Below are 10931 nucleotides of genomic sequence, written 5' to 3' on the forward strand. Positions count from 1 at the left end.
TATTTCTGTTTGTGGTAGTCGTTCTCTCTAGGTAAATTGTCCATAAGACCAATGATTCCATCAGCAAATTATCCAGAAAATGCCGTCGGTGCTCATGGTGACATGTGTGCCACTGGTGGTTTTGTTGCCATTTCAGTGGTCTAATTAAATTGGCAGTTTTCTCCTGTGCCCAGCATCGTTGTCTCCCTTCCTTTGGCACCTTAGCTCAGACCTTCTCCTTTTCTCTGTCCTTTTAACTGAATATCAAATGCATTATTGATTGCTCCTCTTCCACCCTCCTCACTTCCACTCCCCTCAATTTTTTTATCTATCTTTTTTTTTTTTTTTTTTTGATTGGCAGTATCATCCAGACAAACAGAAGGCAGATGTGCCAGCAGGAGAAGTGGAGGAGCGCGTGCAGAGGTTCATTGAAATTGATCAAGCGTGGAAAATTCTAGGGAACGAAGAGACAAAAAAAGAGTATGACCTGCAGCAGCGTGGTAGGTTCCTGCCAAGGAGTGCCGTAGTGGCAGCAGCTCTTTAAATAAGCAGGGTCTGGGAGTGGTAGTTAGATGGTATTTTAAAATGCTGTTTATTGCTGAACCAAATGTTTCTTTCACTCTTGTCCTACTTTCAGACGTGGATATATTATTTATAGCTTTTGCTACACATACATTAGCTAGTGAAAACATTGAATTACTTCCAACAAAACATTAGGTGGCGTTATTCTTAATAATTTGAATTAATATGAAATTTTTACTCATTACAGACCTTAGCCCTTTTTAATTTATTAAGGCAGCTTCATTAAGCATTCTTAATTTTAAGTCTTACGCTACATTTTGTTGCAGTGTCTTAGACATAGGTATTAAGACATAGGTATTAATCCATTTATACCTGGTGTTCAGCGTGTGTTTATAAGCCCTTCAGAATCATTAAGGCACATTCTTTTTGGTTGTGTGTGTGTGTGTTATGGTAGCTTTCATAATTCATCCGTAGTCTAAACTGGTCTTTTTAAAGCAGGTTTATAAATAATATTCCAATATAACACATTAACTAGGCAGTTCTAGCATGCATTTCTTTTTATACCTCTCAGAAAATAGCTTCTTAAACCAGTGACAGGCTGTTGTGAGAAAGAAAGGGGGGAAATGTAGGTCAGGTCTGTCACACATGGGCTACCATTACATGAAGTGATAGGCTGTCTTTCTGCTCTGGCCTCAGGATAGGAGTCCCTCAGCCTTCCATTAGAACCTTCAATAAATGTATATCCACCCTACATGTTAATGGGGGGAGTCAATAATAGTGTATTGCCTGTGGGGAAAACACTCAGTCGCACTCTGCAGTAACACACTCTGGTCCAGCATTGACGTGTAGCCACCACCACTTTTGAATGTGTCTGATAAAAGCCCACTGTCTCTGCAGCTTGTTATTGAATTCTCTTCCATTGTACATTGGCACACCATCAGACCTTTCTCTCTTGTGCTGATTTTTTAACTCCCCTGCCGCTGCGGATACCAGAACTTAGAGAGACAAAGGCTTAGTCATTCTGGCAGATATGCATCACTGCAGGATAAAGAGAGTGATATATAATTGTACATACCCGGTATGAATTCTCCAGTTAAATAATCTCGTATTTCAGACTTTGTGTGGGTTTTGGAAAAGAGGGTAGAGGGGTGGAAACGGAATTGTTGAATAAATATTTTAAAAGAATTTAAAAAAATTGGATCTTGTGCTAATTTGTAATGTAAACAGTATTAAGATCAAGCTTACATAAATTTTTCATGTCAAACATATTTTTTTTAATGCCTGAATGTGATGCCAGAACAGGAATTTCTGCTACCTAGTGCTCTCCTCCTCTTGTACTACTGCGTTGTAGTATCAGCTGTGTCTTCCTTTTTCACAAGTTGTACATGCACAGGAACAAGGAAATATTGGGGATTAAGTTAGAAATCTTACATATATCTGGTGAGTTTTACCTGAAGCTTAAATAGAGACTACGAAGTTCCATTTTGCTCAGGTCAGGTTAATCCAGTGAAGTAGAGCTACATCAAGATCTAGTAAGTTACTTTGTGAAAACATTTTGCTATAAATTAGCTTTGCCAAAACTTACCCTACGGAATTTTGTACCTAAGTGAGTTCTTCAAAAAGCCATCTCAAGATTCTGTAAAAAAGACCTAGTAAATAAATAAAACAAATTGTACGTTTATTGGCACAGGTATTTGGTAATAGTATGGTCAGGGGATAGATAATGTTAGTATAGAGGGTGCCGTTGACAGAGGACCCAGGGTTTCAAACTGAGCCCCACGTAACATACGTGTGCAGTGTTGCTGCATTCTTTGCAGTGTGTTCCCTGGCAGCAAAATGATGGTGAAACAAATTCTAGTTCTTTAAAAGCCTGCCGAGCTGCTTTGAGGTCACGATTCCAGACCGATTCGTAGACGCTGCTGTAAAAGCTCACAGAAACAAAGCAGCTGAGGGGAGCAGCGATGAGCGAGTAACACAGCAAGTTCGTAAGGCTGCAAAGCCTAGGAAGCAGCATCTGAAGGATGCCAGTGTGCGAGTGTGCGTGGCTGCCAGTCCGCGGGAAGTCCTCTGCACTCTTTCCCATTTTACAGACTGTTTGTTTGTAGGTACCTCCCTGTGCTATACTAACTAGCTCTTAATTGCTTGGCTCAGAAATTCAGTGGACAGAGAAGTTCTAAGCAGATCAGGTTCTGTGGGGCTGTATGGTTTTAATTTTATTTTTGTTTGAATTGTGGAGAATGACAAGTGAATGTGCTTTCATACCTTCTGAGAAAGGCAGTAGTAAGATATCGGAATGATCTCCTAATTTTTTGTGCCTTCAGGCCATAGTATTAAAGAGGAAAGGACAAACCTCAAACCATTTACAGGTTTGCCTCAAATACTTACCCAAGCTTCTGGGGTCTGGAAACCTGACAAGAACTGCCTTTTTGTATGTTTTGTGAAAATTTTTCCAATTCGTTGTTTTGTCATATTTTTAATGTCATATAAGAATACCCTTTTATAATGGCAAATCTTTTGATTTGCCTGGGAAAAATTTGGGGGAATGGAAAAAAGCTGCAAAACAATTTACCTATTAAGAATGGACTTTTTTTTTCCTCAACAGATTTTCTTCTTAGAGATTTTTCTATTGTTTGTCCGGTTTCCCATTTAGAAAAGATGAATGTGCAGTTACAATCAAGTTTGACAGTAATAATTACCAAAAGTTTTTCTGTGAGTTTAACTTGGAAAAAACTCCATTTTACAGTTTTCATATTAGAAGTCACCTGAACCCTGAAAGTTCATGCTTTTGTGTCACAGTTTCAAAGAATAAAAAACTTTTCACAGAATTGGAGAATCACGTAGGTTGGAAGGGACCTTCACAGGTCACAGAGATCAGTCTGCTACTCAAAGCAAGTCTGCACAGGTCAGTTGCTCAGACCTTCTCCAGCCTAGTTTTTAGTATCTCCAAGGATGGAGATTCCAGAGCTGCTCTGGGCAGTCTGTTCCAGGGTTTGACACCCTCATAGCAGAAAAACCAAACTAAACAAACCAAAAAACCCAAACAAAACCAAAAAACCCAAACCAACCGAAACGTTTTCCTTCCATCAAGTCAGATCTAAGAACCTTCTTTGCAACTGGTGCTTTTCACTTCTCATCCTTCCGCTGCACACCTCGGAGAAGTTTTTCCTACCCCTCGGTTTAGGTAGCTGTAGACAGCGAGATGCCTGCGTTCTTTTGGCCCCTCCTTGGACGACGTGTGTCCCGACCCCTGACTGTGCTGGCAGTCCGCTGGGCTTGCTCCTGTATTTGTACTGGGGAGACCAAAACCGGACACAGGACTTCAGGTGCGGTCTTAAGCGCTGAGTGGAGAGGAAAATAATCCCTGCCTTGGCCTGCTGGGGACTCTCTCGCTCGTACAGCTCAGTATGGGGTTGGCCTGTGCCACAGGAGTGCCCTGCTGACTCGGGTGGAACCTGTTGTCCCCAGAACCCTCGGGTCCTTTTCTGGAGAACTGCTTTCCAGCCAGTTGGCTCCCAGCCTGTACTGATGCATTAGGTTATTTTGTCCCAAAAGCAGGACTTAATCTCTGCCAAACTCTCTGATGTCCCCGTCAGCCCACTTCTATATTCTGTCGAGGTCCCTTTGAATAGCACCCCTGTGACTTTGTGGGGTTTTGTTGACTTAAATACAAAGGAACTGTGTATCTAAGCAATCACGTACTTAAGATAATTAATTTTAGTAATTCATTTTACATTTTAATTAATGATTGAGTGATTAACAGAAAGGTCACAATTAAAATTAAATCAATAAAATGGTGATTTTGATTAATTTCTGACACTAAATGCAGCAAATAATTCAAAGCCTAGTAATGGGATTGACACTAAAACCAGTTGCTTTGTATATGGTTTTGGGGCAGAGGGTGGAGAAATTTAAGAATCTAGGGTGTTACCACGTATGGCTCCAGTGAGGTTCTATCCAGGATTATACGTTTTTACGTGATGATGGACACAGGTGTCCATAAAGCCCAAGTGTTTGTAGGGTGGGGGATGTAATCAGCGGTAGGAGTTTTCACATCTCGGCACATACCTCCTTTTGATTTTCAATTTTTAAATTACATTTTTAGAAAAATATTGCAGATGCAATTTTCATACATGGATACATATTCCAGCATCACTTTCTTTTTGTTCTTGCTTCATTTCTTAGACATAAGGAATTAGAGGTCCTAACTGGAATTTGCCAGTGTTCCAGCTTGTGCCATTTGTCTCTGAGAAAGAGTCTGGTTCCATCCTCCCTATACCTTCCCTTTGGGCAGTGAGGCACAGCAAAAATCTTTAGTTAGCCTAAAATAGCTCATTTTGAAATATCTGGTCACTAATGCAGCTTTCACTGACAATACCAATCTCTTTAAAACCTGAAAAATCTTTGAGGATATGCCCTCGCTCTCAGTGAAGATTCTGCTGCAGGTTTCGGAAGGGAGTCTTACGCAGGTGTGCTCACACGGAAAACGGAAAACCAAGCTAAGCAGAAGGTAGCTCTTCTCCCCCTGCTCTTTCCCCATTCCTCTCCTAGTACAGTGAACTGAAAAGGCTGCTTTGGAGATGGTCACTTTCCTGTTAATCCAGCATTCCCTCCTGCTCCAGCAATGAAGGGGTGATACTGTATTAGACATCAAAATAACCTTACATAATTTGGTAAATAGGATGCCAGAAGAAGAACCTTTACAAACCCACTAGGAGAATAAGCAGGAAAAGCAAGACAAGGCCCTACAAAAACAGCTAGCAGAAATGGCAGCTGAACACTTTGACAACCTCATGATGAGAAAGGAAAAAACCCAAAGGCAGCATATTGCAGTTGTTCCTTGTTAAGAAAAATCCTTCTAAATAAAAAAAAAGACGCTTTTAACATGGCCATTATTTTAGGCTTTTCAGTCTGCCAGGTTATACTCTCTAAGTGACAGAAGTGTGCATTCCTCTCTAGCCATGGATTTTACGGTTGTAGACCCTCAGCTAGTGCTGAAGCACACGCCTTTTGCCATAGCTCTTTGGAGTTAAATCTAATCTGCGCTGGCTACAAGTGAAGCAGTATTTTTATATATATGTATTTTTTAACAGACATGTTATGAAAATTCTTAACATATGTCTTTTTTATAATTAAAAATTAGAGTTAGCTTGGTTATTTTAAATTAATGCAAGAGACTCCAACTTAAGTAGTTGTTTAAAAACTAAACAGCCTATTAGAAAAAAATAACTTGTGAAAACATCCAGGTTTGAATACTGTGGTGATTTTTGATACCAAGTAGATACTATGTGAACAGTATTTGACTGACTATACATATGTTGAAATTTTTTTAATTGTTTGATTAAAAAAAAAGTCAATCCTAAGAATATGACTGATGAAGTGCTAGAAAACTTTTAAGTATTATGACTATTTTTACTATTACCATAAACTGTTAAAAGGGTTAAATTTCCATTTACTGCTTGCAACCCTTTCCCTAAAACTCAGCCTTAAATAGCCCAAGAAATATTTATTGTATCCTCAAGTGAAACTTAAATACCTATCCTCTTTTACAATTTCTGAATGACCCAGCAAGGGCTCTAGTAAAGCTTTACTGAACCAAGCTGCTAATAGTTATTTAATGTTGTTCTGTAGCCTGAAAGAATCTCAGTAGTTTTTTTCCTTTTAATCTCCTTGAATTGCGGGCTCATAAACCTCTCTGATGAGCCTGCCAGTGTTTTCTTAGATCCTGCAGTTGAGACAATGGAGCTGCAGAATCCTTTCACCTCTTGTTGTCAGACAAATCCCACGGACAGCAAAGCCAAGCGGGCTGTACTTCTTGCGAATTAAAACTTCTTTTCCAGTTTGTGGTAGATGATCAGGTGTTCACAACTTTCCCTGTATGTTGAGGAACGTGTTTCAGAAAGTACAACTTGGTACCCAGAGTTCTGCAGCTCGAGCAGGCACCACATAGGAGTAAGCCTGCCGCATAACGCAGGGCTGGTAACCATACCCGTCTTAAATAACCTTCTCCAGCAAGGGAGCGAAAATCAGACACGAGTTCACTTCAGAGAACAACTAACGAGGGAGTCGCGGCTGTAATAATAATGTAGATGAAATAAGGAAGTGTGTGCACCAGGAATAAATATTTGTCCCTAACACTCTGTGAAACCGTTCGGTTTGTAGTTCTGCTTGTAAGCTCCCCAAACTCATACCGGGCTGTGCCTCTGTTTTTAAGGAAGCGGCTACCTCTGTTTCTGCTGTCTTAAGGTATATTAGATTGGGTAGTGTATTTAATAGGAAAGCTAGAAAATAAAAAGCTTTGTTCAGCTCTGGAAAATAAGTTTCTCCTGCTGGAACCAGATAAGCAGCCTACAAAGCTGACTGACAAGAGCGGTTACTGGATTATGTGCTAAGTTTGGAGACGTACTCAAGTAGATTTTTCCTCAGCCTTCCTCTTCATTCCTTCATTATTCCTTCCTCTTCATTACTTTAATGGTTGGACTTGATCTTGAAGGTCTTTTCCAACCTAAATGATTCTGATTCGTGAGTAACTACCTCAGGGAGTATGGTAACCTCATGAATCTACACCTCAGCAGTTCTCTTCATGGTGGTATATGGTCCATCCTCCCTTTTTGTATTTTCTACAGCAAGACACGACCCAAACCTCCACCTCCAATCCGATAAAACTTGTTCTGAGTGAAATCCTGCTTCAGGAATTCCAAATAGAAAAGCTTGGTTTCTTTTTAACTCAATTTTTTGCTACCTGTAAATGAAGGTTAGGAAAAATCTATTCTTCCTACAACTTAAGAGATCATTTTCCTTTGAGTTTTTCTTTCCAGAGTTTTAAAAAAAAAAAAACCACACACCACAAAAACCCAACAAACAGGTGAAATAGGAAATGCTTGCCTTTTTCATACAGTTCTCACAGTTACAGTATTGGCATCTCTTACCACAGTGGAGAGGAGAACCTGAAGGTAGGTACGTAGACTTCATTTTGATTTCTCCTGCTTTTTTTTTTCTTCCTCAAAAGAGAGGAGGAATCTTCACTTCACACAAGGCCTGCTGGAGGAGAGGCCTCTGACTGGTTTTGTGGGTGTTTTCTGGACATTCACCGTTACTTTTCTCATGTTTTGTAGCTAGAAGTCCGTACCAGACTAACTCCAAGTAACCAGAGTTATTTGGCATGAATTATGACCATCTGACCTTTTATTTTATTTTGGACATGTCATGCAGTTAACTAATGTTCTGATTAAGTGTTAAGAGAAATGTTGTTACTTTATGTAACTAAAACATTACCCATAGTTCTTGTTTATGTCATCGACAGCGTGTACAACAATGAGAACGAGTGATAGTTCTATCTTCCCGGTTTCTTTCATCATTGCACTCCTGCCAATTTTTTCCCTTTCTTTTGACAGCAGTAAAGTATTGGGTGTGAGTGGGTTAATTTTCTTTTCATTCCGACCTTTTCATTACAGAATAGGTATTCAGCAAAGGTAACATCAGAGAGGCTGTATTGATTCTGTCCAATGTGTCTGATTTGTTTTAATCTCCTTCATTAAAACTGATTTAGATGTGGCTCTTTCTCAAGCATAGATAACGTACAACATCTCAGCTAAAGTTAGAACAATCATTTAGTTGCAAAATAAAGACCGGGACTTAATATTTGGTGGTTTGTTGTTTGTTTGTTGGGGTTTTTTTTTAATTTGCCTTAAATTTCCTATTGAAAAACCACAATGTAAGTATTAACTATTCCTCTCCCCCCATTTATACATAAAGTAGTTAAAATGCAAGGGGTTCGTTTCACTACTTTTTCAGCAAGTGCTCAATAAGTAGGTTCTGGAATAAGATAGAAGGTTGTAGCCTGCACTGTACGCTCTAGATAGCTTGATGTTATTAAACGATAAAACTTGCTTAAAAACTCACAGATCCAAGAGAAGGAACACCTACTTTCTCAAAAACAACCCAATTTAAACCTTAAATAAGCACTAAGTTCCCAAGTCTTGCCGAATCCAAGGCATTTCTGTGTACGTGCTAAAGATCAGCTTTCAGGTGTTTCCAGTCCTTTAAAGTACAGCATCTGGGGAGTTGGAGCTTCCGCATGTCGGGCAGCAGCGGGGAGGTTTTGAGTAGTAAGTTGGAAGGGATTTATATCTTTTTTTTTTTTAACGTATTACCTTTTATAGCTTCACTTGTCACTTTGACATCATCTTATATTGTCAAGTTCAAGAACTTGGTGTGAACGTTGTCCCTCAAGTATCAGTGTGCTGAGAAATTGCAAAAGCCAATTTTTCAGTGTATTGTACATTTGCATTTGATAATTTCAGTAGCGTTGTACACTCTTCATTTCGTGCTGTAGTCAGCGTTTGAAGAATCTACGGGATCAACTGGCAACAGATCTCACGGGCTGCAGGCCTGAACTGACCTTTCTACGCTGAAAGACTCTGTCATAAAAGAACACTCGGACTAGTCTTCCCCTAAAAGTGTTTTTCATTTATCCTTTGTTAGGAATACCTTTTTGCAGGAATCTTGGTGTTCTTGCACACAGCCCGAACATTTACTTGGTGCTTAGTGGGGGGTTTATTTGCCTTCTCCTTGCTAAAGGAGAACGGGTTGCCTGAGAGAGGTTGTGGGGTCACCGTCTGCGGAGATGCTTAAAATCTGACTGGACATGGTCCTGGGCAGCCTGCTCCAGCTGACTCTGCTCGTGCAGGAGGGTTTCATTAGGTGATCTTGAGAGGTCCCTTCTGACCTCAACCATTCCGTGATTTTGTGAGAAGTACGGGTAAGCAAACATTCACAATCTCAGCTTGTGGGAGTGGAGTTACAGCCAAGCTTTTAAAAGGTACTTACACCAAACCAACACTTTGCCCCTAACTTCAAATGATCGTTTGGGATGCACAAAAATACTGGTTTCAGTAGTGTCTTAATTTCAGTAATACATGTTCACCATTGACTTCTCCTGGCTCCAGTAGGACATTGTCAAGCTTATGCAGGGATATGGAGACTAAAATTCCAGAGAACTGCATTTTGAATGGATAACGTGCTCTTCCTATGACCCTGTGGTAGGGACCAGATTGACCGCTAGGTATATAAAACCATTCATTTAGCAGGAAGAAATAAGGACCTGTATGTTATCAGGGCTGAACATCTGTCATGTTTTCTTTATAGAAGATAATCTGACAAAAGAATGGCCACTACATGCCCAAATTTATCTTGAGGATATGTCCTGGAATGAAGGTATGAACACCTTGCTACTCGTTCCCAGTGCCTTTCATGGTCACTGCAAATGTTTTCTACTTTTTCTGCATCTTACACCATTATGTTGTCTTATTGTAAGTTCTACTTTTTATTATATTTTCCTCAGATTGAGCTATTCTGTTCTCTCTGATTAGCTAAATTGGAACTTAACTTTCTGTGATACTTTGCATTCCTTCTTCATCTCCCCCCGCCCCTGCTTGCAGTACCACTTTTCACCTAGCTCTCTTCCTGTAGTATAATTGAGTATTTAGATGTCCAGATTCTTCCCAAATCTCTCATGCATCTTCTTGCTCTTTCTGCGATGCAAGTATTTTCATACACATTTTTTTTGTCATCCGACAGTGTGTTACCTCTCTTCTTTGTTATTCTAGTTTTTATCATTTCCTTGCTTTTTGAATGAACGGCTGATTTTATTTTATTTTTTTTACTGTGCTTTTTTTAAGCTCTGAGTGGAAAATCCTATCTACTTTCTTCTGTTTTATTTTTGTTTTGTTTTTGTTTCAGTCTGGTTTGGAACTGTCCTTGATCTGTCATATGCATGACTAACACTCCCTAGTTTTTTCTTTTAATAGCTGTTTCACTGATGTGCACTTTTTTATTACTTGCATTTTTAAAAAGACTACACTGACCCCGGCCGTTTGGCATAAGAATGCCTCACAGTCACCAAAATGTTTTAAGAGTACGGTTACTTTTTGAGCAACAAATGGTAGCACAGGTACTGATCTTTAAAATCCAGCCGTGGGAGGTCATTTGCTATTAAGAGCAGCTTTGTGAAGAAAATCCAAAATAAATTCTTGATTCTTCTCAAGCACTAAAGGCTTTTCTCTTTTTTTTGGCAGATGAACAGTGTTATACTCTCTCCTGTCGATGTGGTGGGAATTACACTGTCTTCAAGAGTGAAACCAAAGACGTATCTTTGGTTTGTTGTGATACATGTTCACTTGTTATCGAGATCCTCCAATGATTGTTTCAATCAAGCACATGACGAGTTACAAACGTTTAAAAGGCTGGACAGACGGGGGGACAGCACCTGCTAAAGCAACGTCTGTTAAAGAAAAGGGTGTGCTGCACGAACACGTTCAGTCAGGCTCCCGAAAGGACACGTGCCCCTTTGCTAACATAGCTCAGCAGACGTGACGCTTGGGGTTTTTTTTTCCTTCTGCAGCCACAGAGCTAGTTATTAAAAACATCCAGAA

The 10931-nt window shown here is 39.8% G+C and overlaps 1 protein-coding gene across 1 annotated transcript in view; it reads left to right on the forward strand.

Annotated features, from left to right (window-relative positions):
• DNAJC24 (DnaJ heat shock protein family (Hsp40) member C24) overlaps nucleotides 1–10699 on the forward strand; it is a 34650-nt gene extending 23951 nt beyond the window's left edge. Inside the window, exons 2-4 of the mRNA XM_009951579.2 lie at nucleotides 341–479; nucleotides 9646–9714; nucleotides 10575–10699. Of these exons, the coding sequence (XP_009949881.1) occupies nucleotides 341–479; nucleotides 9646–9714; nucleotides 10575–10699 (333 nt within the window). The remainder of the gene's footprint in view (nucleotides 1–340; nucleotides 480–9645; nucleotides 9715–10574) is intronic.
• Nucleotides 10700–10931: the final 232 nt, after the last annotated feature.

The sequence above is a fragment of the Leptosomus discolor genome, chromosome 12, assembly GCF_034619465.1.
Source record: "Leptosomus discolor isolate bLepDis1 chromosome 12, bLepDis1.hap2, whole genome shotgun sequence".
Classification (NCBI taxonomy): Eukaryota; Metazoa; Chordata; class Aves; order Leptosomiformes; family Leptosomidae; genus Leptosomus; species Leptosomus discolor.